This window comes from Panthera tigris, chromosome X (genome assembly GCF_018350195.1).
Source record: "Panthera tigris isolate Pti1 chromosome X, P.tigris_Pti1_mat1.1, whole genome shotgun sequence".
In the NCBI taxonomy this organism is placed as follows: domain Eukaryota; kingdom Metazoa; phylum Chordata; class Mammalia; order Carnivora; family Felidae; genus Panthera; species Panthera tigris.
The window spans coordinates 43,642,487-43,659,537 of record NC_056677.1 but is presented as its reverse complement, the minus strand read 5'-3'; the positions used below and the strand labels follow the sequence as shown (position 1 = coordinate 43,659,537).

Below are 17,051 nucleotides of genomic sequence, written 5' to 3'. Positions count from 1 at the left end.
TCTGTGCATTGATTTTTGTATCCTGTTACTTTACAGAATTAATTTATCAGTTCTAGCAGTTTTTTGGTGGAGTGGTTCAGGTTTTCTATATAGAATATCATGTCATCTGCAAATAATGAAAGTTTTACTTCTCCCTTAACGATTTGGATTCCTTTTATTTCTTTTTCCTGTTTGATTGCTGTGGCTAGGACTTCCAGGACTATGTTGAATAAAGGTGGTGAGAGTGGACGTCCTTGCCTTGTTCCTGACCTTAGCAGAAAAGCTCTCAGTTTTTCTTAAGGATAATATTAGCTATGGGTTTTTCATATATGACCTTCATTATGTTGAGTTATGTTCCCTCTAAACCTACTTTATTGAGGTTTTTTTTTAATATCAGGAATGGATGTTGTACTTCGTCCAAAGCTTTTTCTGTGTCTATTGAAATTATCAGGTATGGTTCTTATCCTTTCTCTTGTTGATTAGCTGTATAATGTTGATTGATTTGTGAATATTGAACCATCCTTGCAACATAGAAACAAATCCCACTTGATTGTGGTGAATGGTTTTTGTAATGTATTATTGAATTCAGTTTGCTATTATTTTGTTCAGGATTTTTACATCCATGTTCATCATGGATATTGGCCTGCATTTCTCTTTTATTTTATTTTTTATTTTTTAATTATTTCATTTTATTATTTTTTTTAATATGAAATTTATTGTCCAATTGGTTTCTTACATTTCTCTTTTTTAATGGTGTTTTTATCTGGTTTTGGTATCAGGCTAATGCTGGCCTCATAGAATGAATTTGGAAGTTTTCCTTGCTTTTCTGTTTTTTGGAATAGTTTGAGAAGAATAGGTATTAACTCTTCTTTAAATATTTGGCAGAATTTGCCTGTGAAGCCATCTGGTCCTGGACTTTGTTTGTTGGGAATTTTTTGATTACTGCTTCAATTTCTTGGCTGGTATCAGTCTATTCAAATTGTCTATTTCTTCCTGTTTCAGTTTTGGTAGTTCATATGTTGCTATGAATTTATCCATTTCTTCTAGGTTGTCCAATTTGTCAGCATATCGTTTTTCATAATATTCTCTTATGATTGTTTGTTATTTCTGTGGTGTTTGTTTTTCTTTCTCCTCTCTCATTTGTTATTTATTTGAATCCTTTCTATTTTTTCCTTTGTAAGTCTTGATATGGGTTTATCAATTTTAGTAATATTTTCAGAGAACCAGCTCTTGGTTTCATTGATCTGTTCTATTGTTTTAGTTTCTGTATTATTTATTTCTGCTCTACTCTTTATTATTTCCTCCCTTCTGCTAGTTTTAGGTTTTGTTTGTTGTTCTTTTTCTAGATCCTTTAGGATCCTTTAAGTGTAAAGTTAGGTTGTTTGAGATTTATCTTGCTTCTTGAGATAGGCCTGTATTGCTATAAACTTCCATTTTAGAACTGCTTTTGCTGCATCCCAGAGGTTTTGGACCATTGTGTTTTCATTTTAATTTGTTTCCATGTACTTTTCAAATTTTTCTTTGATTTTCCATTGACCCATTCATTGTTTAGTAGCATGTTGCTTAAAACCTCCATGTATTTGTGGCCTTTCCAGATTTTTTCTAGTGGTTGACTTCTAGTTTTGACACTATTGTGTTGTTGTCAGAAAAGGTGCATGGTATGATTTCAACCTCTTTGTACTTGTTGTAGCTGGTTTTGCAGCTAGCATGTGATCTATTCTGGAGAAAGTTCCATGTGCACTTGAAAAGAATACATATTCTGCTGTTTTAGGATGGAATGTTCAGAATATATCTGTTAAGTCTATCTGTTCCCATGTGTCATTCAAAGCTATAATTTCCTTGTAGATATTCTGTTTAGATGATCTGTTCATTTATGTACATCAGGTGTTAAAGTTCCCTGCTGTTATTATATCAATTAGTTCCTTTATGTTTGTTATTAACTGTTTTTATGTGTTTGGGTGCTTCTGCTTCTGTGTTGTGTGCATAAATATTTTCAATTGTTACATCTTCTTATTGTAATGTCCCCTTTATGATTATATAGTGTTCTTGTTTGTCTCTTGTTACAGTCTTTGTTTTAAAAGACTGTATTGTCACATGTATTGTGACTCTGGCTTTCTTTTGACATCAATTTGCATAATAGATGTTTCTCCATCTCCTTATTTTCAATCTGCATGTCTTTAGGTCTAAAATGAGTCCCTTGTAAGCAGCATACAGATGGCCCCCCCTTTTTTATTATTTTTTTAATATATGAAATTTATTGTCAAATTGGTTTCCACACAACACCCAGTGCTCATCCCAAAAGGTGCCCTCCTCAATACCCATCACCCACCCTCCCCTCCCTCCCACCCCCCCATCAACCCTCAGTTTGTTCTCAGTTTTTAACAATCTCTTATGCTTTGGCTCTCTCCCACTCTAACCTCTTTTTTTTTTTCCTTCCCCTCCCCCATGGGTTTCTGTTAAGTTTCTCAGGATCTACATAAGAGTGAAACCATATGGTATCTGTCTTTCCCTGTAGGGCTTATTTCACTTAGCATCACACTCTCCAGTTCCATCCACGTTGCTACAAAAGGCCATATTTCATTCTTTCTCATTGCCACGTAGTATTCCATTGCGTATATAAACCACAGTTTCTTTATCCATTCATCAGTTGATGGACATTTAGGCTCTTTCCATAATTTGGCAATTGTTGAGAGTGCTGCTATAAACATTGGGGTACAAGTGCCCCTATGCACCAGTACTCCTGTATCCCTTGGATAAATTCCTAGCAGTGCTATTGCTGGGTCATAGGGTAGGTCTATTTTTAATTTTCTGAGGAACCTCCACACTGTTTTCCAGAGTGGCTGCACAAATTTGCATTCCCACCAACAGTGCAAGAGGGTTCCCATTTCTCCACATCCTCTCCAGCATCTATAGTCTCCTGATTTGTTCATTTTGGCCACTCTGACTGGCATGAGGTGATATCTGAGTGTGGTTTTGATTTGTATTTCCCTGATAAGGAGCGACGTTGAGCATCTTTTCATGTGCCTGTTGGCCATCCGGATGTCTTCTTTAGAGAAGTGTCTATTCATGTTTTCTGCCCATTTCTTCACTGGGTTATTTGTTTTTCGGGTGTGGAGTTTGGTGAGCTCTTTATACATTTTGGATACTAGCCCTTTGTCCGATATGTCATTTGCAAATATCTTTTCCCATTCCGTTGGTTGCCTTTTAGTTTTGTTGGTTGTTTCCTTTGCTGTGCAGAAGCTTTTTATCTTCATAAGGTCCCAGTAATTCACTTTTGCTTTTAATTCCCTTGCCTTTGGGGATGTGTCGAGTAAGAGATTGCTACGGCTGAGGTCAGAGAGGTCTTTTCCTGCTTTCTCCTGTAAGGTTTTGATGGTTTCCTGTCTCACATTCAGGTCCTTTATCCATTTTGAGTTTATTTTTGTGAATGGTGTGAGAAAGTGGTCTAGTTTCAACCTTCTGCATGTTGCTGTCCAGTTCTCCCAGCACCATTTGTTAAAGAGACTGTCTTTTTTCCATTGGATGTTCTTTCCTGCTTTGTCAAAGATGAGTTGGCCATATGTTTGTGGGTCTAGTTCTGGGGTTTCTATTCTATTCCATTGGTCTATGTGTCTGTTTTTATGCCAATACCATGTTGTCTTGATGATGACAGCTTTGTAGTAGAGGCTAAAGTCTGGGATTGTGATGCCTCCTGCTTTGGTCTTCTTCTTCAAAATCACTTTGGCTATTCGGGGCCTTTTGTGGTTCCATATGAATTTTAGGATTGCTTGTTCTAGTTTCGAGAAGAATGCTGGTGCAATTTTGATTGGGATTGCATTGAATGTGTAGATAGCTTTGGGTAGTATTGACATTTTGACAATATTTATTCTTCCAATCCATGAGCAGGGAATGTCTTTCCATTTCTTTATATCTTCTTCAATTACCTTCATAAGCTTTCTATAGTTTTCAGCATACAGATCTTTTACATCTTTGGTTAGATTTATTTCTAGGTATTTTATGCTTCTTGGTGCAATTGTGAATGGGATCAGTTTCTTTATTTGTCTTTCTGTTGCTTCATTGTTAGTGTATAAGAATGCAACTGATTTCTGTACATTGATTTTGTATCCTGCGACTTTGCTGAATTCATGTATCAGTTCTAGCAGACTTTTGGTGGAGTCTATCGGATTTTCCATGTATAATATCATGTCATCTGCAAAAAGCGAAAGCTTGACTTCATCTTTAATGGCCCCCCTTTTTTATCCATTCTGATACCCTATGTTTTTTGATTGTCCCATTGAGTCCATTTAAATTTAAAGTAATCATTGACAGATATGTATTTATTGCCATTTTATTACTTGTTTTGTAGTTGTTTCTGAACTGTTTCTCTGTCCTTTCTTTCTCTCCTTCATGATCTGCTGATTTTCTTTAGTGATGTATCTAGATTTCTTTCTCTTTATTCTTTGCATGTTTAGTAGTGGTTTTTGATATATGATTACTATTAGGTTTGTATATAACCTCTTGTGCATATAGAAGCCTATATTAAGTTGATGGTCATTTAAGTTTGAACTCATTCTTTTCTCCTCTCATCCCCACATTTTAGATATATGTTACTATATTTTATATCCTTTTTTGTGATGTCCTTGACTCTTTTCTTAATAGAAATATTCATTTTAAAAAATTTTTTAATGTTTATTCTTGAGAGAGACAGAACGTAGGTGGAGAAGAGGCAGAGAGATAGGAAGACACAGAATCCAAAGAAGGCTCCAGGCTCCAAGCTGTCAGCACAGAGCCCAATACGGGGCTTGAACTCATGAACTGTGAGATTGTGACCTTAACCAAAGTCGGAAGCTTAACCGACTGAGCCACCCAAGTGCCCCAGAAATATTCAGTTTTTAATGGTTTTGTGTTATTACCTCTATAGTGTCACTTTTGGTCTCTCCTTTCCACCCAGAGTACCCTTTAATACTTCTTGTTGGGCCAGCTTAGTGGTCACAAACACTATTTTTTGTTTTCTGGGAAACTCTTTATCTCTCCTTCTATTCTGAATGACAGCCTTGCTGGATAGTGTATTTTTGGCTGCAGATTTTTTCCCTTTCAGCACTTTAAATATATCATGCCACTCCCTTCTGGCTTTCCAACTTTCTATTGAAAAATCTCCTGCTAGCCTTATAGGCTTTCCGTTGTAAGTTAGTGACTTCTTTTGTCTTGCTGCTTTTAAGATTTTTTTCTTTATCACTATATTTTGCCAATTTAATTACAGTATGTCTGGATGTTGGTCTGCTTTTGTTGACTTGGATGGGAGTTCTCTGTGCCTCCTGGATCTGGATGTCTGTTTCCTTCCCTAGATTACAGAGGTTTTCAACTAGTGTTTCTTCAAATAAATTTTCTGCCTCCTTTTCTCTCTCTTCTTCTTCTGGGATTCCTATAATACAAATGCTGTTACCTTTGGTGGAGTCACTCAAGTCCCTGAGTCTACTTTTGTTTTGTGTAATTCTTTTTTCTCTCTTTTCAACTTGGCTGCTTTCCATTACTCTGGCTTCTAGGTCGCTAATTCATTCCTTGCTTCTTCCACCTTGCTATTCATTCCATCAAGCATGTTTCTAGTTTTGTTTATTGAGTCCTTTATGACTGCTATGTTATTCCTTATCTCTGTGTTAAGGGTCTCTCTCATGTCTTCCACTCTTTTCTCAGGTCCAGTGAGTATTCTTATGATCACTGCTTTAAAGTCTCTCTAAGGCATGTTACTTACATCTGTCTAACTCAGATATCTGGCCATTGTCTTGTCCTGTTCTTTCATTTGGGATAAATTTCTCTGTCTCCTCAGTTTGTCTGCCTCTCTGTGTCTGTTTCTTTATGTTAAGAATGTCAGCTGTGTCTTCTGCCTTGAAAGGAGTGACTTCATGAAGAGGAGTCCTGGAATGCCGTGCATTGTAACATCCCCTGTTCACCAGTACTTGGCACTTCAGGAGAGTATCCTGTGTGTTGCTTACACGCTGGTGTTTTGTCTAAGTCACTTTTCCTTTCAGTGTAGTCATCTTCACTGACTCTCTGCCAGTTGTGGTGCTTGCTGTTGGTAGTGTTAGTGGGACCATGGCAGGCCAGCTATGAGGGAGGCATGCCCTCCTGAAAACTTGGGAGCATGGCAGCCTTGTTAGTAAAACTTGTGTTGGGCCACTATTCCTATGCTGGATCCCCTGAAGCACTATGGTGGCTGGAGGCAAAGGTGGGTGCAGCACATGTTGGTGACTAGGGAAGTGTGACTGGGCTTGGTGCAGGCGCTGGGCAGGGAATGCAATGGTCACTGTGCTCCCAGTGACTTGGTGGGACATGTGCAGAGCTTTAAAAAATTTGCCCTGAAATAACTCACCAAACTCCACGCCTGAAAAACAAATAATCCAGTGAAGAAATGGGCAGAAGACATGAATAGACACTTCTCTAAAGAAGGCATCCAAATGGCCAACAGGCACATGAAAAGATGCTCAATGTCACTCCTCATCAGGGAAATACAAATCAAATCCACACTCAGATATCACCTCATGCCAGTCAGAGTGGCTAAAATGAACAAATCAGGAGACTATAGATGCTGGAGAGGATGTGAAGAAACGGGAACCCTCTTGCACTGCTGGTGGGAATGCAAACTGGTGCAGCCGCTCTGGAAAACAGTGTGGAGGTTCCTCAAAAAATTAAAAATAGATCTACACTGTGACCCAGCAATAGCACTGCTAGGAATTTACCCAAGGGATACAGGAGTGCTGATGCATAGGGGCACTTGTACCCCAATGTTTATAGCAGCACTCTCAACAACAGCCAAATTATGGAAAGAGCCTAAATGTCCATCAATTTACAAATGGATAAAGAAGTTGTGGTTTATATATACAATGGAATACTACTTGGCAATGAGAAAGAATGAAATATGGCCTTTTGTAGCAATGTGGATGGAACTGGAGAGTGTTATGCTAAGTGAAATAAGTCATACAGAGAAAGACAGATACCATATGTTTTCACTCTTATGTGGATCCTGAGAAACTTAACAGAAGACCATGGGTGAGGGGAAGGGGAAAAAAAAGTTACAGAGAGGAAAGGAGTCAAACCATAAGAGACTCTTAAAAACTGAGAATAAACTGAGGGTTGATGGGGGGTGGGAGGGAGGTGGGGGTGGGTGATGGCTATTGAGGAGGGCACCTGTTGGGATGAGCACTGGGTGTTGTATGGAAACCAATTTGACAATAAATTTCGTATTAAAAAAATAAATTTGCCCTGAGCCGAGGCTACAAGTGTCTGTGGAGACTTGCCTCCTGCAGGTGGCTCTGTGTTTATGCTGGACGATGGGAGAGGGAAATCGAGCCTACCAATTCATGCCTTCTCAAAGAAGTCCCAAAACACTCTCCAAAATCAATATGAATAGGTCTGCCTCCCATTTGCCAGCAGCATTTTGTAAACTGCTGTTTTTATGTTGCCTGTCTGCATAGACTGCTGTCTCTTTAAGTCAGCAACTTAGCAATCACTAGCTCTCCCAGCTAGCCCAGTACTGAGGCAGCTGAATATTAAAGCTCCAGGCTCCAAGTTCCACTGGTTTTACAAACTCACAGAATTAATCCCCTCTGGTTTTTAAAGCCAAAAGTTATGGGGATTAGTCTTCCCTGTGTGAGCTCCCTGGTACAAGTGCCTGTTTCTCTTCTCCTTCCCTTTCTCCTGCAGGCAACCCCCATCTGCCTTTTCTTTTTTTAAAAAAATTAACGTTTATTTATTATTTTTGAGACACAGAGACAGAGCATGAGCAGGGAAGGGGCAGAGAGAGAAGGAGACACAGAATCCAAAGCAGGCTCAAGGCTCTGAGCTGTCAGCACAGAGCCCAACGTGAGGCCTGAACCTACGAACCACAAGATCATGAATTGAGCCTAAGTCTGCCACTTAACCAACTGAGCCACCCAGGCACCTCCTGCCTCTGCCTTTCTGACCTTCCTAACCTTTTAGATGCTGATTCTTCTCTATATTTGTTTGTGGAGTTTGTTCTGCCAGTCTTCAGATCACTCTCCTGTTTACTGACTTGGATGTAGATGATAACTAGTTGTAAATGTGGGATGGGGTTAGCTCAGGGTCCTCCTGCACCACCATCTTCCCAAGTTCTTGGATGTGTGTGTTTTGATGGACATTAGGGTTGTTCCTACTTTTTTTGTCTATTGTGAATAAAGCTATTATGTCCAATCACATCTTTTTGTGGACACCTGCATTTCCTTCTCTTGGATATACCTAAGTGTGGGATTTCTGGGTCCAACAGAGTGTGTACAGAATTTCTACACTGAATGTACAATTTTATACTCCCACCAGCAGTGTAGAGTTCAAATGCTATATGTTCCTGCCAATACATGGTATTTTCAGTCTTTTTAAGTATTCTAATGGATACTTTAAATTGCATTTCTCTGATGAATAATGATATTGAGTACCTTTTCATGTGTCTATTGGGTATTTGGCTATCGTTAGTGAAATGCCTGTTCAAGTCTTCTGCCAATTGTTAATTGGCTGTGTTTTTCTTCTTGATTTGTAGGAGTTCTTTTCATATTCTGGATACAAGTCCTTTGTCAGGTATATGTAGTATGAATATTTTTTCCTAGTCTGTGACTTGCCTTTTTACTTCTTTAGTGACATTTTTGATGAATATATATGTGTGTGTGTATATATATATTATTCTGATGAACTCCAATATAGCACGCATTCTTTTATGGTTATTGCTTTTGCATCCTTTCCAAGAAATCTTTGCCCACCTCAAGGTCACAAAGATATTCTCCTATGTTTACCTCTAAAAGCTTTTTGGTTTTAGCCCTCTCATTTAAGTCTATGATTTGGCCAAATTTTTAGTAAAAATTTACACCAGCAAAAATGTTTTAAGTTTGTGTTTCCAGTACACATAATTTTATTTATGAATTATATAATTTACTACCACTGATATTAAATATTAATAATGCTTGATTTTTAAATTATTTTTTGACTATTTTGGAGAGAGAGAGAGACAGAGCATGAGCAGGGGAAGGGCAGAGAGAGAGAGGGAAACACAGAATCCAAAGCAGGCTGCAAGCTCGGAGCTGTTATCACAGAGCCTGATGCAGGGCTCAAACCCACAGACTGCAAGACCATGACCTGAGCTGAAGTCGGACGCCCAACTGACTGAGCCACCCAGGTGCCCCTAAATTATTTTAGATAAAGGTAAACATAAACAGAAGTTCAAATCTCTCCCCTTCCAGTAGATTATCTTGTGCATAACCTGGGATATATACACCCCACTCTGGAGATCATTGTTCTGAACCACCAAAGGCTGATTTTTTTGACGAACGCTGAGAATATTATTAATGTCAGCAAAAGACTTCAGTGTAAATAAGTAGCTAGAGTTGACAAAGTGTCACCAGGACCTCAATAAGCATATTTGCTGATAATGTAAGAAGCCCTGAGCTGACTTTTGCACAGTGATGTTTGTTTCCCCTTACTTGATTTATGGAGATAGCAGGATGATCTGAATTGGTAGGAGTAAAGACCAATTTGCTTTTGATTGCTGATGTAGGATGCAGTGCTTTTGACTCTACTCCTTTCTTTATCACCAAATTCCTAGAACTGAGCTTGGTTCTGGACTAAGTTTTTGGCAAAGATACTTAGAATTCAACTTGGGCTAATTCCTAGGGAAATTTAATGATTCAGAGCTTAGGGGACCTTTGTTGTAAGGATTAGTTAACTAGATGGCGATTAAGCAGCTAGGGAGGAAGGCACTGTCTGTAAGGATAGGTCATGCTGTGTGGCATAGCATAGTTCCATTGGTCCAAGATCAGGGGAGACCATGGGCCTTATCTACAGAACTTTACACTCTTGGAGCAGCTCTATGTAGGATTTGGGCATCTGCTTCTGAGATAGTAGAGGGGAAAAAATCTCCTCACTTGGTGTCCACCTCCTCAATCTATCTGCATAAAGGGATTACCACATAGAACCAGGCCCACTTATATCTTTTTAATTGGTGGTTGTTTTTGAATTGTTGTTTAAGAGACAGGTTATGTTTTCTGTTTTGCCTTTGGGTAAAGTAGGGAAGATGAGGAAAAGCAGAGTTTCTTGTTTTTCCAGTCTAAACTACTTTGGAAATTTGAGAGGGATTTTGAAGGAAGAGAGTTGCTAAGAAAAAGAAGTTACAGCAGCCAGTATGTCCACAGCCTGGCATCAGAGTGTTGAAAGCTATGGCAAAGAGATGGCAGATGTTTCAAGGCCTCTGTCTTCCCTGTCCAGGGCACTCTGATGAATTTTTCCTAGCATTATCAAATTCTAAGGGATACCAATCTGGGAGAGGGCAGATCAGAAACAGATATAGCTCAAGATTTCAAACTAAGTTTCAAAATAAGCATGGACTGTATCGATTATTTTATAATCCTACTTCCTAATATAACTACTTCCTAATAAACTTCTTTTTTTAATGTTTATTTATTTTTGAGAGAGAGAGACAGAGAAAGTCAGAGCATGAACATGGAAGGGGCAGTGAGGGAGGGAAACACAGAATCCGAAGCAGGCTCCAGGCTCTGAGCTGTCAGCACAGAGCCCAACCTGGGGTTGGAACTCACAAACCATGAGATCATGACCTGAGCCGAAGTTGGACACTCAACCGACTGAGCCACCCAGGTACCCCAAAATTTCTTAAATCCACCTTTTATCCCCTGTCTACATTTTCTCTCAGTTGATTCCCCAGAAAAGACTGAATTACTGAATTGGTGTCTAAAGTGTCACTAAAAACTTGAAAATCTTTTGAAGGGTGTTAATAGGACATTCAGAGGAGATTCTTTTTTTTAAGCAATATGACCACTATTTAAGGTGGACCTTTTCTGTCTATTTGCAAAAAAATAAATCAATGTAAACAATTGACTATATTAAACTATGTTTAAATATGTTGTTTGCCTTCTTAGACTATAGACAAGCTGGTGGAAGTAGGAGTGTGGGCTGGTAATTTGGCCAGAAACTCCTAGAACTGGTCAGGAAAGTTTTAGTCAATACCTATTTTTTTACAATAAATTTTGTGTAGCAAACTGAGGTATTCACAGTCATGCCATTGATTTTTAATGCTGCTCTTACACTATTATAATAAGAATTCAATACATGTTGGTTATTGTTGCAGATGATGTGTCTCCTGATGACTGCCTTTGAAAAGATAAACCTTATTTAACTTTTCTTTCCTTCACTCTCTTCTATCTCCTAAATCTATTCAAAAGCCCCAAGCAAGTACCTGCTAGCATCTGACTAAATAAAAGCTACTACTAAAAAGCCAGTAAGTGTTTCTAAGTCCATTTTTCTTTGCCTTGACTCTCAAGGGGCCAGCTTGTCACTTTGTTGACAGGTATCAGAGCACTTCATGCTTCATTGGAGATGCATTAAAAATTTCCAAGTTGCCAGCTCATTAGCACAAAATTGGGCTTCATTCAGGAATCTCTTTCTCTCAGTGTCCCAACTGTACTTTTCAAAGTGTTCCAACCTTGATGGCCCGCTCCAAAACAATGGATAAAGACCACAGGGAAATGAGAGATGAATGTTAATTAGTCAGTCTTGAAGGAGTGAAACATGGGTGAAGGCAAAGTACAGTGGGGCAAAAAGCTGAGATTATCTGTGCCAGCAGAAGGATAATGCATGATTTTGTTAACTGTTCACAGGTCACTGGATGTCAGAGCTCCAAGGGCCCTCAGAGATCATCTAGTCAGATCCCCATGTTTTATCAGTAAGGGTAAAAGAAGCCACAAGAGGGGAAAGGGACTTGTCCAAGGTCAGTCAGCTCTTCCCATTTTCCAGACACGAGCTGGCTTTTGGTTATATGACCTTTATGCAATCCATTTTCAATTACTCAGGCCACTCACTGCTAGCCCAGAAATCGCTTGGAAAATCCAAAATGACACCTAAGTTAACCATCATTTACATTGGGCTTTGTGATGTGTGTTTATACTGACATTCCAGTGTGTCTGGGTCCAATCTGAGAATTCCCAACACTTGAAATGAAACAAGAAAGCCACCCTAAAAGTCTGATTCAGGAAGGGCTGGGATGTTTGTCAGCCTTACTGAATAAGCAGTATCAAATAATGGTACACAGCCTCTCAAGCAGGGCATGTTATCCTCAGCAAGTTTGTTGATTCACAGTTTCCCTGGGCCTCAGCCAGACTTATGAATGGGGTGCTGGAAAGGGAAAACAAAACATTTTATAAAAGAATATATGCATCTTCTCTCCCTGCCGCCCCCTTCCTCCTTCCTTCCTTTCCTTGCTTCCTTCCTTCCTTCCTTCCTTCCTTCCTTCCTTCCTTCTTTCCTTCCTTCCTTCCTTCCCTTTTCATTTTTTTTCCTTGATAGAAAAATGAGCAGCTGTTTTATCTTCTATGTAAACAAATATGCGGTTGAGCCATTGACCTGGAGAACTGGCTATCAGGAAGCAAAACAATAAATGGAAGACATGCTGTAATGAAGAGGTGGAATGGAGGAAAGACTAGTAAACAATAATTTTTAAAAGCATCAAAAAGTCAGGAGAAGTAAAAAGGAACCAGTTGCATAAATTAGTAAGTGCCCAGGGTCTGGGAAAGAATTGGTTTGGAGTATAGTCCGAGGGACCTTCAATCAATTTCATCTCCTGATCCAGACTCATCTGGACTCTAGGATTGTGCCAGCTACCCATAATTTACTGCTTTGTTGTCTGCAGATTCTTGCACTTGTGCTAAATTGGTATTATTACACTCAACACATCTGTCCTGAGGAGGATGCTGCTAGTGACTGAGAAAGGGCAGTAAACAGAAAAGCGGCATGCGTAGTTGACCTGAGGCTTATAGTCCAAGAAAGAGTCCCTGCAAGGACTCAGTGGCAGCCCCAGTGGCAGAAGGGAATGCAAAATGCTTAAGCTTTTCCTGCAGCAATAATTAAGATTTTAGTTTAAAAGGTCCCCCCTCCTTTCATTTTCTGGCCTAGAATAAACAGAGATCTTGTTGATGTAACAAAGTGCTTAATTAACTCGAGGTGGTACTTAATATCAATACTTAATGAAGGGAAGACTTGCTATTGGTAACAGTAATATAGATAATTGAGTTGCATGAATAAAAAATGGGTAGAGTGAATGCAGACTAATGTACATCAACAGGAAAAATCTATTAGTATTCATTAGTTAGGCTCCTGTTTATGGTGCTTTGTTAGCCTAAGGAAGCACTTTTAGATGGCTGATCCTTTTTGAAAGTCCTGCCTGATGCTGAGGGCCTTCTGCAGATGCCAAAGGAATGAGTCATTCAAATAGAACTTCTGAAATTCAAGTACAGCACTTTACCTTTTTTTTTTTTTTTTTTTTTTTTTTTTTTTTGGCAGCAGGCAGCACTGACTGTGAAGTAATAATGATAATGACAATGGAAATAAGAATGTGATCCTAATTAATTTGCTGAAAGTTGTTCCCCATTTACCAATATTGGCTTGTTTTGTCTTGAGTGGTGGCCCAGGTACTGGAACAAAGGTATATATATATTCAATGTCACTTGGCTAACTTATGATTTGTCAGACAAAGGTTAATTAAAAAAAACACAAATGTTGGGTTAGCAGCAATAAATTTAATAAGTCTGTGATTTAACTTAGAATTTCAATTTATTTGATGGAGATTTAAAATCCTGAATTAACATTTTTCTCTGTACTCAGGAGGTCTCAACTGCCAAATTGTACATGAGCTGGCCAACCTAAACCTCAACAATATTCTGACTTGCATGCTGGGGGATAGATTGGAGGGGTGCTATAAAAGACTGAGAAAAAGATTGGAAGAAGAGTAGAAATGTAAAAACACCTGCAGAAAGGACCAACCTTTAGTTGCCCACTTCCCTAAACACTGTATGGCTTAATCATCCTCACCTCACTTGTCCTGAGGAGAAAAACAAACAAGCAAACATCTCTTCCTGATTTTATCAGTGGAGTGGATTTTTTTTTTTTTACCTAACCATCTCTGTGGACATATGAACTTCAGACAGTAACCTAACCTTGAGGCTGAGTGCCATGTGTGCTTTGTTCATTTCACTATGTCTAGCACTTAGCATGCTGATCTGTGCATGCTAGAAATTTACTAAAAACTTGAGGAATGATTAATGGATGGATGAGATGACTTCTGCCACCATGGATGGAACTGATGTTCTAATAGGTATACTTCACCTTAGTGGTAGAAGGAATATAAAAGTAGCCATAATCAAGCCCTCCCCGCCCCCCACCACAGCGGGGACATTCTGCTTTGCTTTTCTTTTGCCTACCTTACCTGCTATTATTTATCCCTTTGCTTTCAATGCCCTCCAGCCTGAATACCTCTCTGCCAAGATTGCCCTGGTCAATGGAAATTCTGTAGGCTGTGGTGAAACAGTGAACACCCATGTTTCCAGATTTTGGTGAATTCCCACTATGTTCCAGGACCCTAGAAGCACTCTTCTAGGCACTTGTTGGAGACATAGGTAAATGATCAGGTACTTTGTTTGTACATACTTTTTTGAATTTGCAATGCCACTCACAGCATACTGAGCTGAAAGCTCAAGGTCTTCAGAGTCAACTCCCTTGCTATAATCATCAGAGCTCACAATGATTGAGGACTTAACTGCTCTCAGATATTTCATGTGTTGACAACCCTGTGAGGTAGGTACTCTTGTTATTTATACTTCACATATCAGGTAATTGAGACACAAAGAGGTCAGGTAACTTTCTCCAGGTCACACAGTTAGGAAGTACTAGAACCAAAATTCAAACTCAAATTTATCAGACTTCAAAGGCTGACCAAAGATAGGAAAGGACTTGCCAAAAGTCATTTTGCTGCAGCCTAGCTCTTCTGTCTGTAATTTGTGGGCATGTTTTGTTATGCCATGCTGCTCCTTCAGCTCACACTGTCCCATTCCTTCCAAACATTATTCTCATTTAGAAGCACTTGTCTTCCCAGATGAACCGTGGATTCCTCCAGAGCAGAAATTGCATTATTTCTGTGTTGTCTCCTTCCTGAAGGGTTTGCCCAAGCTTTGCCTTCAGTAAGTAATGACCTGTGATGAGCTTCTTAGCTGTTTCTTGGAGCTTCCTGGAGCCATCCCCCAGTACTACTTGAGGCTCAGAGGTTGGGAGGAACCAGGATGTCGAATTTTGGGTAAGGGGTCGTCTCACCACCTGCTTTCTGTTTTGTTCTCTACAACACAGATTGAAGATGGGGGCAAGGCAGCCTTGTCCCAGAAGATGAAAACCGGTGATGAACTGGTGAATATCAATGGCACTCCACTGTATGGATCCCGCCAAGAGGCCCTCATCCTCATCAAAGGCTCCTTCCGGATCCTCAAGCTGATAGTCAGGAGGTAAGGCACAGGGAGATTTTCTGTAAGGAACAGGGACCGCTGAGACCACTTGGTTGGTACTAAAGCCTCAATACAGTTATGTCTCTTATCAGTATCATCAGAGAAAGAGGTGTTTTTCATAAACCGAATTTTGCAGACAGCTGAAGCAGAGTGGCATAGGAGAAAGGGTCTTTGGTTCAACTCATGACACTGCCACATATTACCCATGTCACCTTAGTTCACATCGATGGCACTACCCGTGTCATCTTGGTTAAACTTATTTCACATCTGCAAGACTTGGTCTCCCTATTTGCTACTGAGAGAACTAAATGACTCCATACACACCAAGAGCCTATCTAACCTGATGTTCTTCTGTACCCTTCATAACAGGCTGCCACTGCTCAATCACATAGATTTATTTCTTTTTCAACTTTTTATTTAAATCAATGACACCTATTTAAAGAGACCCTACTACCAGCCATGATAGGCATTCTGGAAGCTGTGGCAACCTCTAAGATAGAAACGCTGCCCTTGAGGAATATATAGCCTGATAGGGGAGACAAGACACACGTGTGACAAATTAATTAGCGATACATTTTTGAAAAAAAGCTATAAAGGAGATTTCACAGGGTGAAGGGTGATTGTCAAATGGATTGTCCAGACAGAATTTCCTACTATAATTCAAGAGAAAGTACTTCAGAAGAGATTGATAGGGTAAAAGTTCAGAGAGGAGGTGGAATTTGAGCTAAAGTTTAGGTAGAATTAGACAAATAAGACATCAGGAGGAGAAAGGCACTCAAGAGAAGTAGAGTGGCATAAGCAGAAGGAAGGTAAAGACGTATTTGAGCATAGTTGTGCTGTTGCTACTACATATCTGGTTGTTGATAAATTTTCCATATGGCTTCTTTTTCATTTTGCTGCTGTATCTTTGCTCTGTACTACTGGAGCTCATACTTCTCCCTTCTATTAGTTTCCTGCATCCTGTATACATGCCTGAGTTTCTCCATCTTAATTATTTTTATTAAAAAAATATTTTAAGCCATCTTCCCATCATCATACTTCCCCTTCTGGCTACTGCCCCATCTTTCTCCTTTTGTTAATACTTAGTCTCTTAAAAGAAGAGTGTGTACTCACCACCTTCATCTACAGTTTAGCTTTCCACCCACCGCAGTCCGAATTGTGCCTCTAGAACCCCACTGAAACTACTCTGTCAAAAGCTACATATTACTTCCTAATTGTCAAAGTCAATGGATTATTTTCAGTCTTTATCATGTGTGACTGGCATATGACATTTGACATTGTTGCTCTGGATTATGTCCTCCTTGGTGAAATTCTCCTTTCTTGCTTGCACGACACATTTTCTTGTTCTTTTCCTACCTCTCAGCTCATTTTTTAAATATTTATTTTTATTTCAAGTTTTTATTTAAGTTCCAATTAGTTAACATATATGGTAAAATTGGTTTAGGCGTAGAACTTGGTGATTCATCACTTACATACAACACCCAGCACTCATCACAAGTGCCCTCCTTAATACCCATCACCCATTTAGCCCATCCCCTGCCCACCTCCCTACATAAACTCTCAGTTTGTTCTTTATAGTTAAGAGTCTCCCATGGTTTGCTTTTTTTTTTTTTTAGAATTTCTTTCAAGAGTAATCAGGTTTTTTTAACTTAAATTCAAGTTAGTTAACATACAATATAATCTTGGCTTCTTGACTAGAACCTGGTGATTCATCTCTTACATATGACTCCCAGTGCTCATCCCAAAAAGTTCCCTCCTTAA

At 39.2% G+C, this 17,051-nt stretch overlaps 1 protein-coding gene across 1 annotated transcript in view; it reads left to right on the top strand.

Annotated features, from left to right (window-relative positions):
- The first annotated feature begins 6,097 nt into the window (after positions 1-6,097).
- Positions 6,098-17,051, top strand: part of SHROOM4 (shroom family member 4) — a 154,110-nt gene continuing 143,156 nt past the window's right edge. Inside the window, exons 1-2 of the mRNA XM_042973944.1 lie at positions 6,098-6,181; positions 15,139-15,290. Of these exons, the coding sequence (XP_042829878.1) occupies positions 6,098-6,181; positions 15,139-15,290 (236 nt within the window). The remainder of the gene's footprint in view (positions 6,182-15,138; positions 15,291-17,051) is intronic.